This window comes from Cimex lectularius, unplaced genomic scaffold (genome assembly GCF_000648675.2).
Source record: "Cimex lectularius strain Harlan isolate CLEC.00 unplaced genomic scaffold, Clec_2.1 scaffold99, whole genome shotgun sequence".
Lineage (NCBI taxonomy): Eukaryota > Metazoa > Arthropoda > Insecta > Hemiptera > Cimicidae > Cimex > Cimex lectularius.
Genome location: NW_019392713.1, coordinates 1464486 through 1479143, shown reverse-complemented (window position 1 = coordinate 1479143; position 14658 = coordinate 1464486). Strand labels below are relative to the sequence as shown.

At 33.3% G+C, this 14658-nt stretch overlaps 2 protein-coding genes across 7 annotated transcripts in view; one reads left to right on the top strand and one right to left on the bottom strand.

Moving 5' to 3' along the window:
• LOC106661474 (melanocortin receptor 4-like) overlaps nucleotides 1–14658 on the bottom strand; it is a 187617-nt gene that overhangs the window by 12243 nt on the left and 160716 nt on the right. For all 6 annotated transcript variants that reach the window (XM_014384906.2, XM_024226451.1, XM_024226448.1 and 3 more), the window contains 2 exons: nucleotides 4720–5307; nucleotides 2477–2642 (listed from right to left, as the gene is read on the bottom strand). In XM_014384906.2, the coding sequence (XP_014240392.1) occupies nucleotides 2477–2642; nucleotides 4720–5291 (738 nt within the window). In that variant the 5' untranslated portion in view covers nucleotides 5292–5307. The remainder of the gene's footprint in view (nucleotides 1–2476; nucleotides 2643–4719; nucleotides 5308–14658) is intronic.
• The window catches only part of LOC106661464 (glycosyltransferase 25 family member), a 126052-nt gene that overhangs the window by 19220 nt on the left and 92174 nt on the right, over nucleotides 1–14658 (top strand). The gene's annotated exons all lie outside the window — the stretch shown is intronic.

The following is a 14658-nucleotide window of genomic DNA, read 5'->3' as shown; positions in this document are numbered from 1 at the left end:
GTATGATTATGATTTGTTGATCATTTTTACGATAGGCTTGAAGGAAATCATTCTGCTATAGCTTTATTTCCTGCGCGGAAAAAGAAACCCACAAGCGCACACAAATAAACTGGTTAACTTTGAAGGAAATTCATTTTGGCTTGATGCTTTTCATCTCGCCATAAAAAATGTAAAAGAACCGCAGACATAAACAACAAAATTAAAAAAAAAAAAAAAAAAAAAAAAAAAAAAAAAAAAAAAAAAAAAATACCCCTTTGAAAATCTCAGAATATATTATTATCACGAAAGAAGGCTTTTCGAAGTTTATACACCAGGAATTTCGTAAAAAGAGGGCATGTTTTTGTAAACACTTTTCAACTTGCATGCTCTGGCAACAAAATATAATTGAAATATAACAAGAATGCTTGATTCTCAGAGTTAAGTAAACAAAAACAAGGCTTTTTGTAACTTTTTTCTTTCGCATTCGGATTATTTGATATATCTCCTCTTTCATTTTTTTTACCCCATTTCCCTTTTCACCAACCACTCTACCCTCAATTACTTCTTCAACTATTTGTATCTCTCGAAAATCTCTCTATTTCTTAATGTTACTTACTTTTATTGTTTTCCTTCTTATGTACTATTAGGTAGGTTTTGGCTGATCAAAGTTTTTTTTATCTACAGTATCCTTTGGGTATCGCGAACTGGGGAATGGGTCAATCATTTAATAACACTTTTTTTCATTATCTTCAATAAAATTCTGTGCTATTCCGGGATTTGAACCCGAATTGAATTTATTTTCGTACTAACAGTTTGTATAACAAATACTATATTTACAGAATTATTTTATTGAGGGAAAGTGGCGGGGGCCTTATACGTCCTCTTTGCATATCTCCTGTGTTTACCTGGTGTGTACCATACATCCTGAATACATTACTATCAAATAATTTTGGTAAAACATTCTAAGAAAAAAAAACCATTTATCTTAACATTAACAAAATTATCATGGTGCGATTCGAAAATAAGGAATTCAAACCCAGAACTGTCATTAAGCCAAAATAGCAACTTCTATTATGTATGATTTCCGCCAAATATCGACAGTTAGTAATAGTTAGTATCGATGTTAGTAAAATAATGTTCCGTAATAATAATAATAATAACGGGAAAATAGCTCCACAAAAAAAAAAAAAAAAACAGATAAAGAAAAAGAAGTGTTATTGTGTTTTGTTTCTTATTATTGTTATGTAGATTAGTTTATGTATCATATTTGAATGGAAGAATAAAAGGATAAGGATGAGCCTATACTCATGCTGAGACTGTTGCTAGTCTGACTCCATTATTATTATTATTATTAGCCATACAAGCCTATGGGAAAAGTTTAAATTATGGAACAAAAATTCACAATTCTATTTAAAAAAGAAACAGAAATAAATTTTATATGTAATTTAAAATGGGATTTTTGCATACATTTGGCCTTCCAAATTAAGAATTTTAAAAAAGAAAAATTAAAGCTTGGATGGCAATAGGATAAATTAGTTTACGAGTGAATGTTTGGAGTCAGAGCTTTATAGCACTCAGAAGGGATATAGCTAACCTAAGATAGAAGGTTTGGATGTTAGGGCGTGAAATAACCTTAGCCGTTAAAAGAAAAGTTATAAACATTACATAATATATAATTTAAAGTAAAATTACGGCATGGAGGGTCCGTCTGCCGGAGGTCGATTTTCATTTGACTTAAATTTTTGGTCGACACAGAAAAAAAGAAAAAACATTGATCCTTAAATAAATATTACAATTGATAATTTAATTTTTAATAATTACATTAATTACTAACATACATTATAAACAATAATTTTTGTTCTTTGTTTATTTTACAATAAGTATAGATATATAAATTATTTGGGCCAGCAATTTAGAATGACAAGGCTTTAAAATATTCAAAAATTAAATTCTAATATTGACTCTTGGCGATAGTGCCAGGCGTGGCGAGCATATTTGATTAAATTTTTGTAATCATTAAGCAGTAAGTCAATTGTGTCACATTCAATTTAGCAAAATTTAGATGCAGAAGCCGAATCTCCGATAGGATAGTGCGTTTTGCAATAAAATGCACAATGTCTTCTTTAACCTGGTCATTGCATAATGAACAAATTACATTTTTTCTAGCCCGAAAAGGTGCACCTAGCAAAAGGTGCATATATTAAATACGTGTGCGTCTGTGGTGTATGTGCTCTTATTGTAAGATATGAATGGTTAAAATAAAATTAATTATACGTTAAAATCATGTAATTAATGTTAAACATACACCCGTTGTGACAGACTGCATGCTTAATAAAGGTATTTCATTTTTTATTACCCAATTAATGTTTGAGTAAGTTGTGGGAATTTGGAATGTAATCCTGCCCCAGAAGGAGCCTTGACAATATAAGGAATTACAGGGGATTGGGAGTTTTCTTATTTTTGTTACGCTGGTAATAGAACGATAACGTTTTCCTACCTGTGAGGATCTCGAGTAGGTTGATCCAGCCCTCCTGAATTTGTTCCTGTTCGCCTGATGCTTTCTAACGAGAAGATATATGTGAATGTAGATGGCCGCCATCAGGACGAGACTTCCGAGGAATATGTATGAACAGACGCTCCTGAATTCTGTATGGATCATAAACCTGTAAAAACAATTGTTTACTCGCTACTTGTTTGCTATATCGTATACAAAATCCATATTTTGATTAAACATGGATACAGAAAGTGTTTGCGTGACCATTTTCGCGTCAACAATTTCGTGTTACCTGGGAATTTGTATTAGGCTAGGAATGGTTAGATTAGGGTTAGAGATGGGCTAGGTTAGGCTCGGTTTCAGGGTTAGGGTTTTTAGTACAATTGTTGATGAAATTATTAAAATAAAAACTAATGTTTTTTATATCCAAAATTTATAGCTTCACTTTAGGAAATCTGTATGGATTTTAATTGTAAATGACAAAAGTGAATTTGAGTAGCAAAAGAGTGAACTTAATTTGCAAAAGTGTGAGGGGGTGTGCAAAGGGTGAATTTAGTATGGAATAGAGTGAAATTATTTTGCCAAAGGGTGAATTGAAATTGAAAAACGAGTGGAGTTTTTTTTGCAAAAGTGTGAATTTAATTTACAAAAAGGTGAATTTATATTAACAAAAGGTAATTTTTATTTGTAAATGTGTATATTTAAATTTAAAAATGGTGAATTTAATATAAAAAACCTGTATTCAGTTACCAAGTTTATATAAGAAAAAGAAATAGTAAAATTATTTATATATTCTACGTATTGAGAAAATGAAAGTAATTATTCTTAGTAAGAAATAAAAACACAATTGAAAAATCAATTTTTCGGAGAAGAACTTTTTTCTAAATTTGTAATGCCTTCTACTACTCGTTAGTTATTTCCCTACAAGTCATAACTGTTTTGAAAACCATAGAGCAGAATTTAATCTAAAATTATTCGCCAAATACTGTAAAGAAAGCAGTAACCATTCACTAAATACTGCATAGAAAATGGTTTAGTAGAAAAGCCAATAAAACAATATTTTAATTTTCTTGTAATACATTCCTAATTCGGCTTGAGAATTATAAATACGCCTTGGACAATCATTAATATTTTCATCTATAAACAATTTCAAATCGCATGGTTCCCTTTATTTTAATTAATTATACCTTTAATCTAAAGTGTTGGTTGAGACGAAAAAGCTAATGTCATGAGCGGATTCGAACCCACGACCTTCGGTTCAATATGCTGCTGCTCTAACCGCTTGAGCTATTGTAACAAAAAGTGGTTGGTTAGAGCAACCGCGTATTGGGACGAAGGTCGTGGGTTCGAATACCGCTAGTGGCACTACTTTTTTAGTATCAGCCAAGACCTTAGATTAAAAGTACATTTAATTAAAATAATTAATATGGTCAATATGACTAAATACATATATTTGTTATTTATGTTTATCATATTTGTCTTATCAGATGTATCAGCCTTCACCCAGTAGCATACAAAATCCTGGAAAGAGTCATTTTCAAACCCTAATACTGCGCCTATTAAATACTGCGAGTGCGTTCTTAGACATAACTCAAGCTTCAAAGCAAGGTGCGGACAAGACCAATCCAAGCCGGTGTCTCACAAGGGAGCATTATTCGTCCAATCCTATGTTTTATTTATACTGTTGAACTGCCTTTAAATGCCAAAATGACTTAAAGCCTATGGACGATAATTTTATCTCCTGACTCAAATCCTATCCAAGCCACTTCTCATATCCAGGGACATCTAGGAAGGAACTGTCGATGTGTGCATAAGTCATGTACTTAGAACTAAATTTAGGTTGACATGGAACCTCCACAGAAGTCTCAAGCGACTTGGTCCGAAATGAATTCTTTACTTGCCGTAAATAACAAACTAACACTACAATACATTCTACCTATTTATAGTGAAGTTATGGGTATCATCGCACCATGTAACGTCCGACTAATCCAAGAGTTCCTATCCAAAGTTGTCAAAAAATTCTCCAAGCTCTTTATTACGTTTCTAACCTCGCTATCCACAATAACCTTAACATTTTCTTCGTTAAAGAATGGATCCGTTCCAGTTTACGAAAGTTTCACTTCAATCTTTCGACCTATTCTAACTGCTCAAGCCTTCTCCATCGCCTCTCATATCAAGAATATCCACGTCGCCTCAAATGCAAAGAGATTATTATTTTTTAAATTTAAATCGGTGCTAATACTTACTTGAAGTCGCATTCGGCCACGCTGAATCCATCGTCTGCAATTACAGAGAAATATGTAATGAATGATACAGGCGGCACGACCCATAGAAGGACCTCGATGACGCAGATGTAGCGCATCGTCATCAGTGCTGGGTACTGCAGAGGCTTCCGAATTCCCAGATAGTGATTTCCAGCCAGGGCTAGGAGATGGCCGCTGGTAGTGTACATCCCAGCCATCCTAAACGCTTCCAGGACCAACAGCTGGCATATGCTAAGCGGATGGATGTGGTAGACAACTGGCAACAAACTGTTGAATATCAACGCGATCCCAATAAGAGTGTTCGACCACAGGTCGGATCCGGCGAGAGATAAACTAATGTGAAGAGTTGGGCTTATAGGTCTTCTTATCCAACAGACTGAAAGCAATATTGTTACATTGACAGCTACGGACACACAGCATAGTGAAACCAAAATTATTGTGATGTATAGGTATAGCTTTTCAACAACAGAAGCGTCATCCCCGGCGACATCGATGACGTCAATTTCCGTCAGGTTTACAGGAAAAAATGTAGTACTTATATTCTCCCACTCCATTTTGGCGTTTTACGTTCTAGAAAAACAAAACAGAAAACAATATTATTTAAAAGTTAATTAAGCCATTAGATTTGAAGCACAACAGTACTGATAATAGTACACAATTCAAACTTGCTTTGACTCGACAAACTTTGTTTATAACTTTGAATTATTTTCTGAAAGTAATAATCCGCACGCAATAGTATTTCAAGCAGTTGTATAATGAGTTTATGAAGGAATATTTGCATAGTGTACATACTAAAGTTGTGCCGCCCAGTTGTTTCTATGTCACCCTGATTCACTTTTCAACAGAAGCTTCTGTTCCGTTAGAATTTCACATCCGAGCCGTGACTTACTGACTATTAGCACAGTTCATTTTCTTGCAAGTGCAGTTAAAATGTTTTAACCTTAAGCTAAAATAAAATAACATATATTTTTGTAATATTTTGTACAGGATCAAAACTTATTCAGACAAATTGTGTTGTTTCGGTGTCATTAGCGCAACACGAACTCGTTTCCAAGCTTAAACAACTTTGGGAAGTAATAGTCTTTAAATTTTAACCCAATGTTTCTGTCTATTTCTCGTAAGTAAATAGAAATTCGTAACTTGATTTTAATCCAAGGCCGCGGTATTGAACGCAGAGAAGTAATGTTATTGATACGCCTCTTCATAAAGTTTGGCACAATAGGAACGTTTTTTTTTCTCTCGGATGTTTGTTTTTCATGAATCACAACCGGAAAAGGGAAATCAAGCTTTAGTCTGGGAGGAAGCCAAACATTTTTCGCTTATTAAAATGGAGTTAAATTTGAAGCAATTTTATTTGCCAAAAAAGGGTTCTATTTCAAAACAAGTTTCTTTTTGTTGTAAATTATCAAGCCTTTGTTCATACAGTAATAATTTTTTATTACAATTTTATAACTGGGATGATAATAAATTGCTCAATGTGTCAAAAATATTAACTCTGTTTTATACACCCTCATAGAAAAATGTATTTCTATCTCGTATATAAACAAAAAACATTAATATCTCACTGGCACTCTCAACACGAGACAGTAATGAGACATCTACACAGAAAACAAACACTTCGAGTGAGTACTAATACTTTGATTGAGTCTAAAATTTCTATCATTATATAAATTAATTTTTCTCCATCTTACATATATTTGTATAATTTAAACAATGTTTGTACATACCAGGCCCTGAAGATGATCTCAGTAAAGATCGAAACGTTGGCGCGATAAAGACAATGTTTTTCTAAACCTACGACACACCAGACCACCATAACTATTTTATAAATTTTAAGTTCTGTTCGAAAAGGAAACATTGATTTATATTAAAACTTAGCAATTCAAGTTTTACTTCAAATAAAAGCTCACTCAGTGTTTAAGAGCAATTTACACTCTTTGCTCTCAATAAATAACAAAGTTTCGGTCATACTCGTGTCACGTGTCTGGCTTAGAGATCTAAGTTCGGAACGAGGCTTAACGACTAAGTTAGTTTGATTTCATCTAACAGGGTCTTAGCTAGCTAATCGTGCTACTTACTGTTTTTCCCACACAAGACCTTCTACACCTTAAATATAAGTTCAGAGCGATTGTTTTAGACGGATTGAGCTAAGTGGAAACATAATATTCAGAATGTTCGAAAATCAATTCTTTTATTTCTTCTCCTTTTTTTATTTTGGTCAAACGAGAATGGCTTCATTAAAGTTCAATATTTTTCTATGGTGTAAAATCAGACAGCCATCAATCAAGAGCCGAAAGTATACACGAAAAATATTTCCTCATCATAAGTTGTTTTATTCTTAAAACTCACATGCGGGATATGTTCCCATTTCAACATTTCAAAGCTTTTTACCTGTTACCCGAACATCGTTGTTATGACAGACGGAATGAATATATAATGCTTTTATCACTTTTCGACATTTTAGAGTATATTCTAAGTCGCGATTTGCATAGAATCTCTCTCGGTAAAATTAATTTTGTATATCTGTAAACCAGGCGACTAGAAATCTAAATATTTATAGCGTTAGATAAAGGTATTTAACTCCTTTTCACGAATCGATGGAAAAATAAGATTGCTACGATCTTTTTTTTTTACTTAATACTTCGCGTGATGGATTATCATCACATTTTCGATCCTGTTTACACGAACCTCATTAAAACAGTACTTAATACAGTTTGATTGCTTAATATAGTGGATTTGGCGTTTGAAACTGAAAATGAGAAATAATAATAATAATCTTAAATAAAAACGAAAGTGTTATTCATACAGAATTATTTTTCTAGCACTTATTACTTTTTGATACTTCTACTTCGTAAATTCTAAAATTTCCTTTTAAAATTAAAATATTTACAGTGTTTGGGTCTGGGTTTTTAAATGGGGTTTAAAATTACGTTATAAATTGTAGCACGGTTATTTCCTATCATTTTAGTGTCAAAGTGTAGTCAAAGAGAATCCAAAATTATGTGAATGTTGATGTTTGTGACAGTCGATTCAATAAGTATTTCCGATCAAAACAGACGATGACAACGTAGACAGTCGTACACAGGATTTAAACTGCAAAAAAATTCATCCTTGCAGTTTATGCCTCTCAAGCCGTTCCTTCATATTATTTTAAAAAAATCATCAAATCGCCTCAGGGTGTGACATGATGAAAATAAAGATACTAATGTGTTGATGGTTGGTTAATGGTCTGCAACAGTGTGCACTTTTGTTTATTGAACACCCGACTCTTGAGTAATAATTCATAAGAAAAAAACATGGTAATAAGAGCCAATTTGGATGTAAACAAACTCTTGTTCTTTAATCTATTATCCTTATTATGTAATCTATATCAAAGAACTCCTGCTTAGGAAACGACCTTTTTCCCGATAATTTGTTTTTCTCGATAACATTTTTTTCAGATTCCCTTCATAAGTGAGATCCCTTTTTACAATTTTAGTAATAATATTAAATATTAATCCATTAATATTAGTGGTCCAATTGGCCAAATTACTTATTTCAGTTAATTAATTATTCTTTTTATTTAAGGTCTTGGCTGAGATGAGAAAGCTAGTGTCACGAGCGGGATTCGGACACACGACCTTCGTTTCAATACGCCCGGACACAATCTCCCCATCTCAACCTACAACCTTTCGAATATTTTCTCTTTTTGCCATTTTTCAAATGTCGGGTAATATGGATTCAATTCTCAGAGAATTCCGGGTGGATCGAAGCCACGGTAGCTCAGAACAGCGGCGTATTGAGCCGAAGGTCGTGGGTTCGAATCTCGTTCATGACACTGACTTTTTCATCTCAACCAAGATCTTATATAAAAAGAATAATTAATTGAAATAAATAATATTAGTACTGAGCCATAGGCTTCTTTATTTTTAACATTATTCTCCAAGGGAAAAGCGGTTGTTGATATATTTCATTTAATAGAAAAAGTTTCCCCTTTATAAATTGAACAATCTTCATTTTCTTTTAGTGGTGTCTACTCGTTTTCAGTGGAGCTTGTGCTTTCTTTCAGACGACCTCCTTAAATCTTCCGTCTTTCCCGAAACTTTTTTCCCTCTCTTCGAGATTTCTTTTTCTCGTCAAAAATGTTTTTCATTTCGGTTAATCATTTGTGGGGAAAGACAGTTCCAAATAATGACATTTAGGAGGTAATTGTCTACTGCAGGTAAAGTTTGTAAACAAATTATGTTGTGTTTGTTTTATCATTTAAGGCCTAATGTTGCATGTCCTATTAACATAATAAACCCGTTTTAAATTAAGTTTAAATTGAAGATCTGTTAGGAATTGTACAATTTAGAATTTAATTTGTTAGTTTAATCAGACTTCGTTACATCCATCAATTATCTTAGCACAAAGGAGATTGAACAATTCCGCCACATTCGCATTGTGTTTGACCTATTTACTACCTTGATATATGTTCAACACTACGTTCAGTATTTCGTAAATTTTCTCCTAAAACCTTCAACCGGCAAATTAGACTATTTTTATAGGTTTTTTGTATAATTACTGCTATCAAAGTGAAAGTAAAGCGTATTGTAACATTTTAGCCAGCAGGACGGAATAAGTCAAATGTTGACTTTCCTTCTTTCCGTAACGAGCCTGTCTGAAGTATTTCTACACCGACTTTTTTCGCCTCTTGAATAACTCGAGCTGGCGTCAACTGTGTAAACAAATTGAAAAAACACGATTAACACAATAAAAAACCAAAAAGATAATGAAAATCGTGGAACATATAACGAGGTTGTATTTGTAGGTAGTAATAATTGGAAATTAATGAACATATTTGATGTAATTTCGTGTTAACAAAACAAAAAAAAATTATAAAGTATTTCTAGCCTAGGCAGAATCAGTTCATAATGTATCTATTTTTCTTATGAATAAACCGTTTTGGATGTAAATCGCCTTCTAATCGCTGGTGATGTTTGTTTCAATTTTATACGTTAACATGTCAGATAGAAATCAAATTTATGTTAAATAAACATCCTTAAATATTTTCATCCGGTTTAGGCGACTGTATAATACAGTGTATGATTCATTGAAGGACCACATACCCAATAACTTCCCAAACCAGATTATAATCAAAGTTGGTCGATAACTGAACAACCTTTTAAATATTTTCGACAATTTTCGGAGATATGCAATACTTAAAAATTGTTGTCTATCGAATATGGCCGATTGATTTGAACAAAGATGTCAAAAACTAATCCGTATTTGCTTAGTTGTCATAATTGATCATATTAATTATTCCAATTAATTATTCTTTTTATCTAAGGTTTTTGGTTGAAATGAAAAATTAGTGTGACTAGCGGGATTGGAACGCACGACCTTCGGCGTCGCTGCTCTAATCACTTAAGTTATCGTGACTTTGAAGTCACCCGAAGGTCTTAGGTTCGAATCTCGCTCGTGACATTAATTTTTCATCGCAATCAAAAATCGTAGATAGAAAGAATACTTAATTGGGATGTCAAAAACCTTTAAAAGCAACATTCAAAGTTACGCTTTGAACTGAAATCAGTGCTATCGGATTTATGACATCATTCAATTTATTTCCCCTTTTGCGAGTACTTCCTCTGTTTATTGTGTTCTATTTTTCTGATTGATGTCAAATCGCAAATAGAGATTTGGTTTATAATATTTCTGTGATATGAAACGTTTGTTAGTGTGGACCAAATTTGCGTAAATTTATCAAGTGCTTATCAAAAGTAAAGAAAATCTTTCTTTCTTAATTGAATTATCTTTTCACTAATCACTTACTGAATGAATATATTTTAACAAATGGCCGATCGTTAGAGAAAAGTAGAGGGGTTCAAGATTTCTCCATGTAGGACACGCTTGTTTCGCGCGTTCTCCATCTTGATCAATGTTTATATTTGCCTTGTTATAATGGCAAGGCTTAAAGTTTTTACATATTCAGGGAAAGATTTTACCTCTCCTCTCTTTTTTTAATTAATTACAATGCAATTACTTTAATTGTAATTAAAACGATAAATACATAAATTGGTTCGTGGTTGATGAAGTTGGAGAAGGTTTCGTTTTTCTGAAAAACGATGTTAAAACTTAGTAAAAAAAGTTACTTTGAATGTATTTATTTCAAATGTATTTGCGAAAACATTAAACCTAATTATCGAAATACAAATCTTGAGCATTTTACCGTTCCTTATTTCCATACAAGACATAAGTTTTTGGAAAACCAGGGGGCAGAATTCAATCTAAAATTATTCGTCAAATAATGTAAAGAAAACAAACGAGCAAAACAGTTTAAATTTTCTAAAATTAAATTTTCTGAGGGTTCTCCAAGAAGAAATATTGAGCCATCTACTGTTCTCTCTCTTTATACAGGACAGAGATTTTTGTAAAATCATGGCACTGAATTTAAGCAGTAACTGTTCGCTAAATATTATATAGAAAAAAAAACAAAAAAAAACAAAGGGTTAGTTGAATAACCAATAAAACATTATTATAATTTTTTCACAAAACTGTAAATGAACGTAGAATGAATTTTTTTTGTATTATGATGTTGAAATGAATACTATTAATTCTCTGGGGGTATTGTTTACAGGCAGAGGTAAATTTTTAATGTCATGTGACCCAAATGAAGCTCTTTGAATTAATTTGAATGATAATTGGATCGTTACCGATTAATGTTACTCTGTCTATCTTCGCGACGTTGGTCCGTTTCTGTATTTCGCCATCTTCAGTGTGTCTGATTTTCTTAAATCTAGTCTCTTTTATAAGGGTGTGGGAGTGGGGTGCTTGAGGGTAGAGGCAGACGAAAAATGACCGTTAAAGACCAAATAAATGTATACACTACATGTGGAAGTCTCGTGATTTAATTAAAACGAGTCGACATTTAGAGTTTTGTTTTAAATTGAACGTTAATTTTTTTATGAAAGAAGAATTATTACCGAACTTTTTAAAAAGAAAGTTCTTAATCACAGTTAGTTTTTTCACTCACACTCACTCCACCATTTATCATTTCTATGAACTATTACTGGGTTGAATATTGGAAGGGGGCCTGTTTAGATTTATATTCAACTACATTGAAATAGATTGCTTAGTTGTGTTTCATTATTTCTAATGTGTTGCGTACCACGGTGAGTTGTGAAATTAAATTTCTCGCCCCCGTGTTTTACCCATTAAAATAACGATGGTGCGGGGAAATTAGTACGAGACTCAGAATCAACAAACGAAACGAGGCGATACAAGAGTATTTCAACGTCGGACGACAAATTGCAGTACACAGTTGCAAAAGCAGGAACAATTTTATGAATACTTTATGAAATTATTATTAGTAAAGGTTTGCCAAGTTAGACATTAATACACAATCTGCTTGTTCACAAGTTTTTTACTGCACGGCTATTATCGTAAAGTCTTTAATCAATAGATTTTCACGAAGGAGATTAAGCTTTTCAGTTAGTCTCGAATAAAAGCTCTTTTCTCTGACGAACCCTTTTCAGTCGAGGGGAAAAAACGTTGCACAAATGTTTGGGATGGAGGTTTTCAACGCGGCCTGGAAAATAACCGGGAGGACGAGGATTTGTAATTCACGATTCGTTTAAACGTCCGGTAAATCGGGCCTTTTCCAATCCACAAGACGTACTCCTAGTACTGTTGGAGTCGCTCATAATTGGCTCCAACCCCTGGAATATCTGACGGGCCTGTTTGACCAAGAATTTAATACAAATTTTCAATTCATTTTCTATACCATTAATTATCGAATTACTTTTACGTTATATTGTATTTATGTTAAATTACGTATGGAAAGGGTATTTTAAAGAGGTTCCTCTGGTGGAAGACTCTCCGCTTTTAGCTTATGATGACTTTCATTTAATCTGATAGTTTTATCGGCAGAATATTTGACATTTCATTCAATCTAGACCACATCCAACTATCGATAATCAAGTATTTAAATATTCTTCACTACGACATATAACTCCTACGATTATATCCTTACCTTGGACAGTGCACTTTTCCTGTACAACATTGCATTGCACGGGGCATAGCATCCGTGCTTAAGCACAAATCTAATATTACGTGGCATACTCTTTATATGGAGCCAAGGAATGATACCCTTCAATTATGATCGACACATCGAGCATTTGTCTATATTCCGGACCTGTAAAAGTAGCTAGTTTGATGCAGAGTGTGTCCGTGTGTCAGCCTTACTAATCGGGTGAAGATCTTCGATTCAGATCCTCCGATGCTTCGTTGCCGATCCAGCCCACCGAGACATTCATGTCCTTTTAAACATTTTTATAATATTAAAAAAATATTTATCAATTCCAGGCATATGCATATACATTATAAGCAGTTAGGGCGTCTCGGACTTTCGACCGCTTCCCCGTTTTCTTTACCCTCCAAGCCTCAAACCAGCGTTTTGCCGAAACGTCCAGTTCCGAATTTGTCAGAAAGCTGAGTTTAATGAAAACTTTCTCAAATCTTTCCTCTTACCTGTCTACAGTTGAAATAAAATGACAGTACAAGTGAAAAGCTTGATAAAACGCCAGTATTGTTTTTTATGGACATTTTTCGTTTATTATTCCACTTTTATAACTCAAATTGTATTTACATTATACATTTTTTTTTTAATTGAAAAAAATGATCCCTTAAGCGAGTCTTTTGTAAGGAAGAAAAAACAAGAATCACAAATTCCACTACATTTATTTCAGCCCTTGGTTTAATCGCTCCCTCACCCTTCCTACGTTGGTTTTATAGTTGAACCTCCACCAAAAAATTTAACTTCGTTTTCTGATAAAAAAACAAAAGTATAGCCTTGCAAGGTACAGTGTCATTTAGTTTCTGAGCTTGGGGTTTTCCTCGGGGACCACTTCAAGTCGTGAACCGTTCGGATTCAATTCCTGAGAAGTGTTTTTTCCGACAGTGTTGAACAAATTAGAACTCTTTCCCTTTAATAGTTCTTTTTGTTCCTTTTTAAACAAAAAGTTGTTTTCCTTCCTTGAAATTAAGATAATTTTCGGCAGACGTTCTAATTGTAAAAATATGTATTTATTTTATTGATTTACTGTTAATAAATTTCACATATTTATTCACAACAAAAAACTAAGATAATTTATAGAATTATAGATTATAGAGTATATAGGAGCTGGCCTCTTTACGACTTGCACACCACGACCAGTTTTGGTCTATTGTGCATGAATAAGATAATACAATTTTACGAATCAGTCTTGATGTTTTCCTTGGTCATTTTTATATACCTTCTACTTTGAGCAATAAAATAAACCGAATTGTGAAGTGGTTTGAAAACAAGGCAAATGCGTCTCTCAGGCAATTCGAAATGTAATTCAGCCTTCCATTAATTATAGTTCTGTCTTGAATTTTAATCAGTATTTCACGCCGGATTCTCCGAGCCCGTCTGAAAAATCTTTATCTCTCCCACGATATGCCGTACGCCAAGGGTACTAGGTTTCGTGCTTTAACTCAGGAAATCCTATGCCATTTTTAGCTGTATTGGATGTATTCTGCATCGATCTTGCAATAGTGCAATAAAAAAATTCAACAGTCCTCTTCTTACTAGTTAGAACAGGGGTGCTCAAACTTGAACTGCTGGCGATCTACCTCAATATTTTTAGACTACTTACGATCGACTCTGAGAGGCTGCAAGTGTGTGTGATGCAGGGTTGTCGTACATACACGATACACCCTACCTACCTAGGTAGGGTGTACCGTAGCATATATAGATATTAGCTTTCTGCACAATATAGGTACATTATTTTAGTCAAGGTTTGGGTTAGGTTTAGTTAGGTTCTTCTCTACAATATCAATGAAAAAACTCATAGTTATTCAAAATTGCGAGTTTATTGGTTGTTACAAAACAAAAGAGTTACATATGGTGTTAAACTTAACTAAGGAGTGGCTTTGGATGTT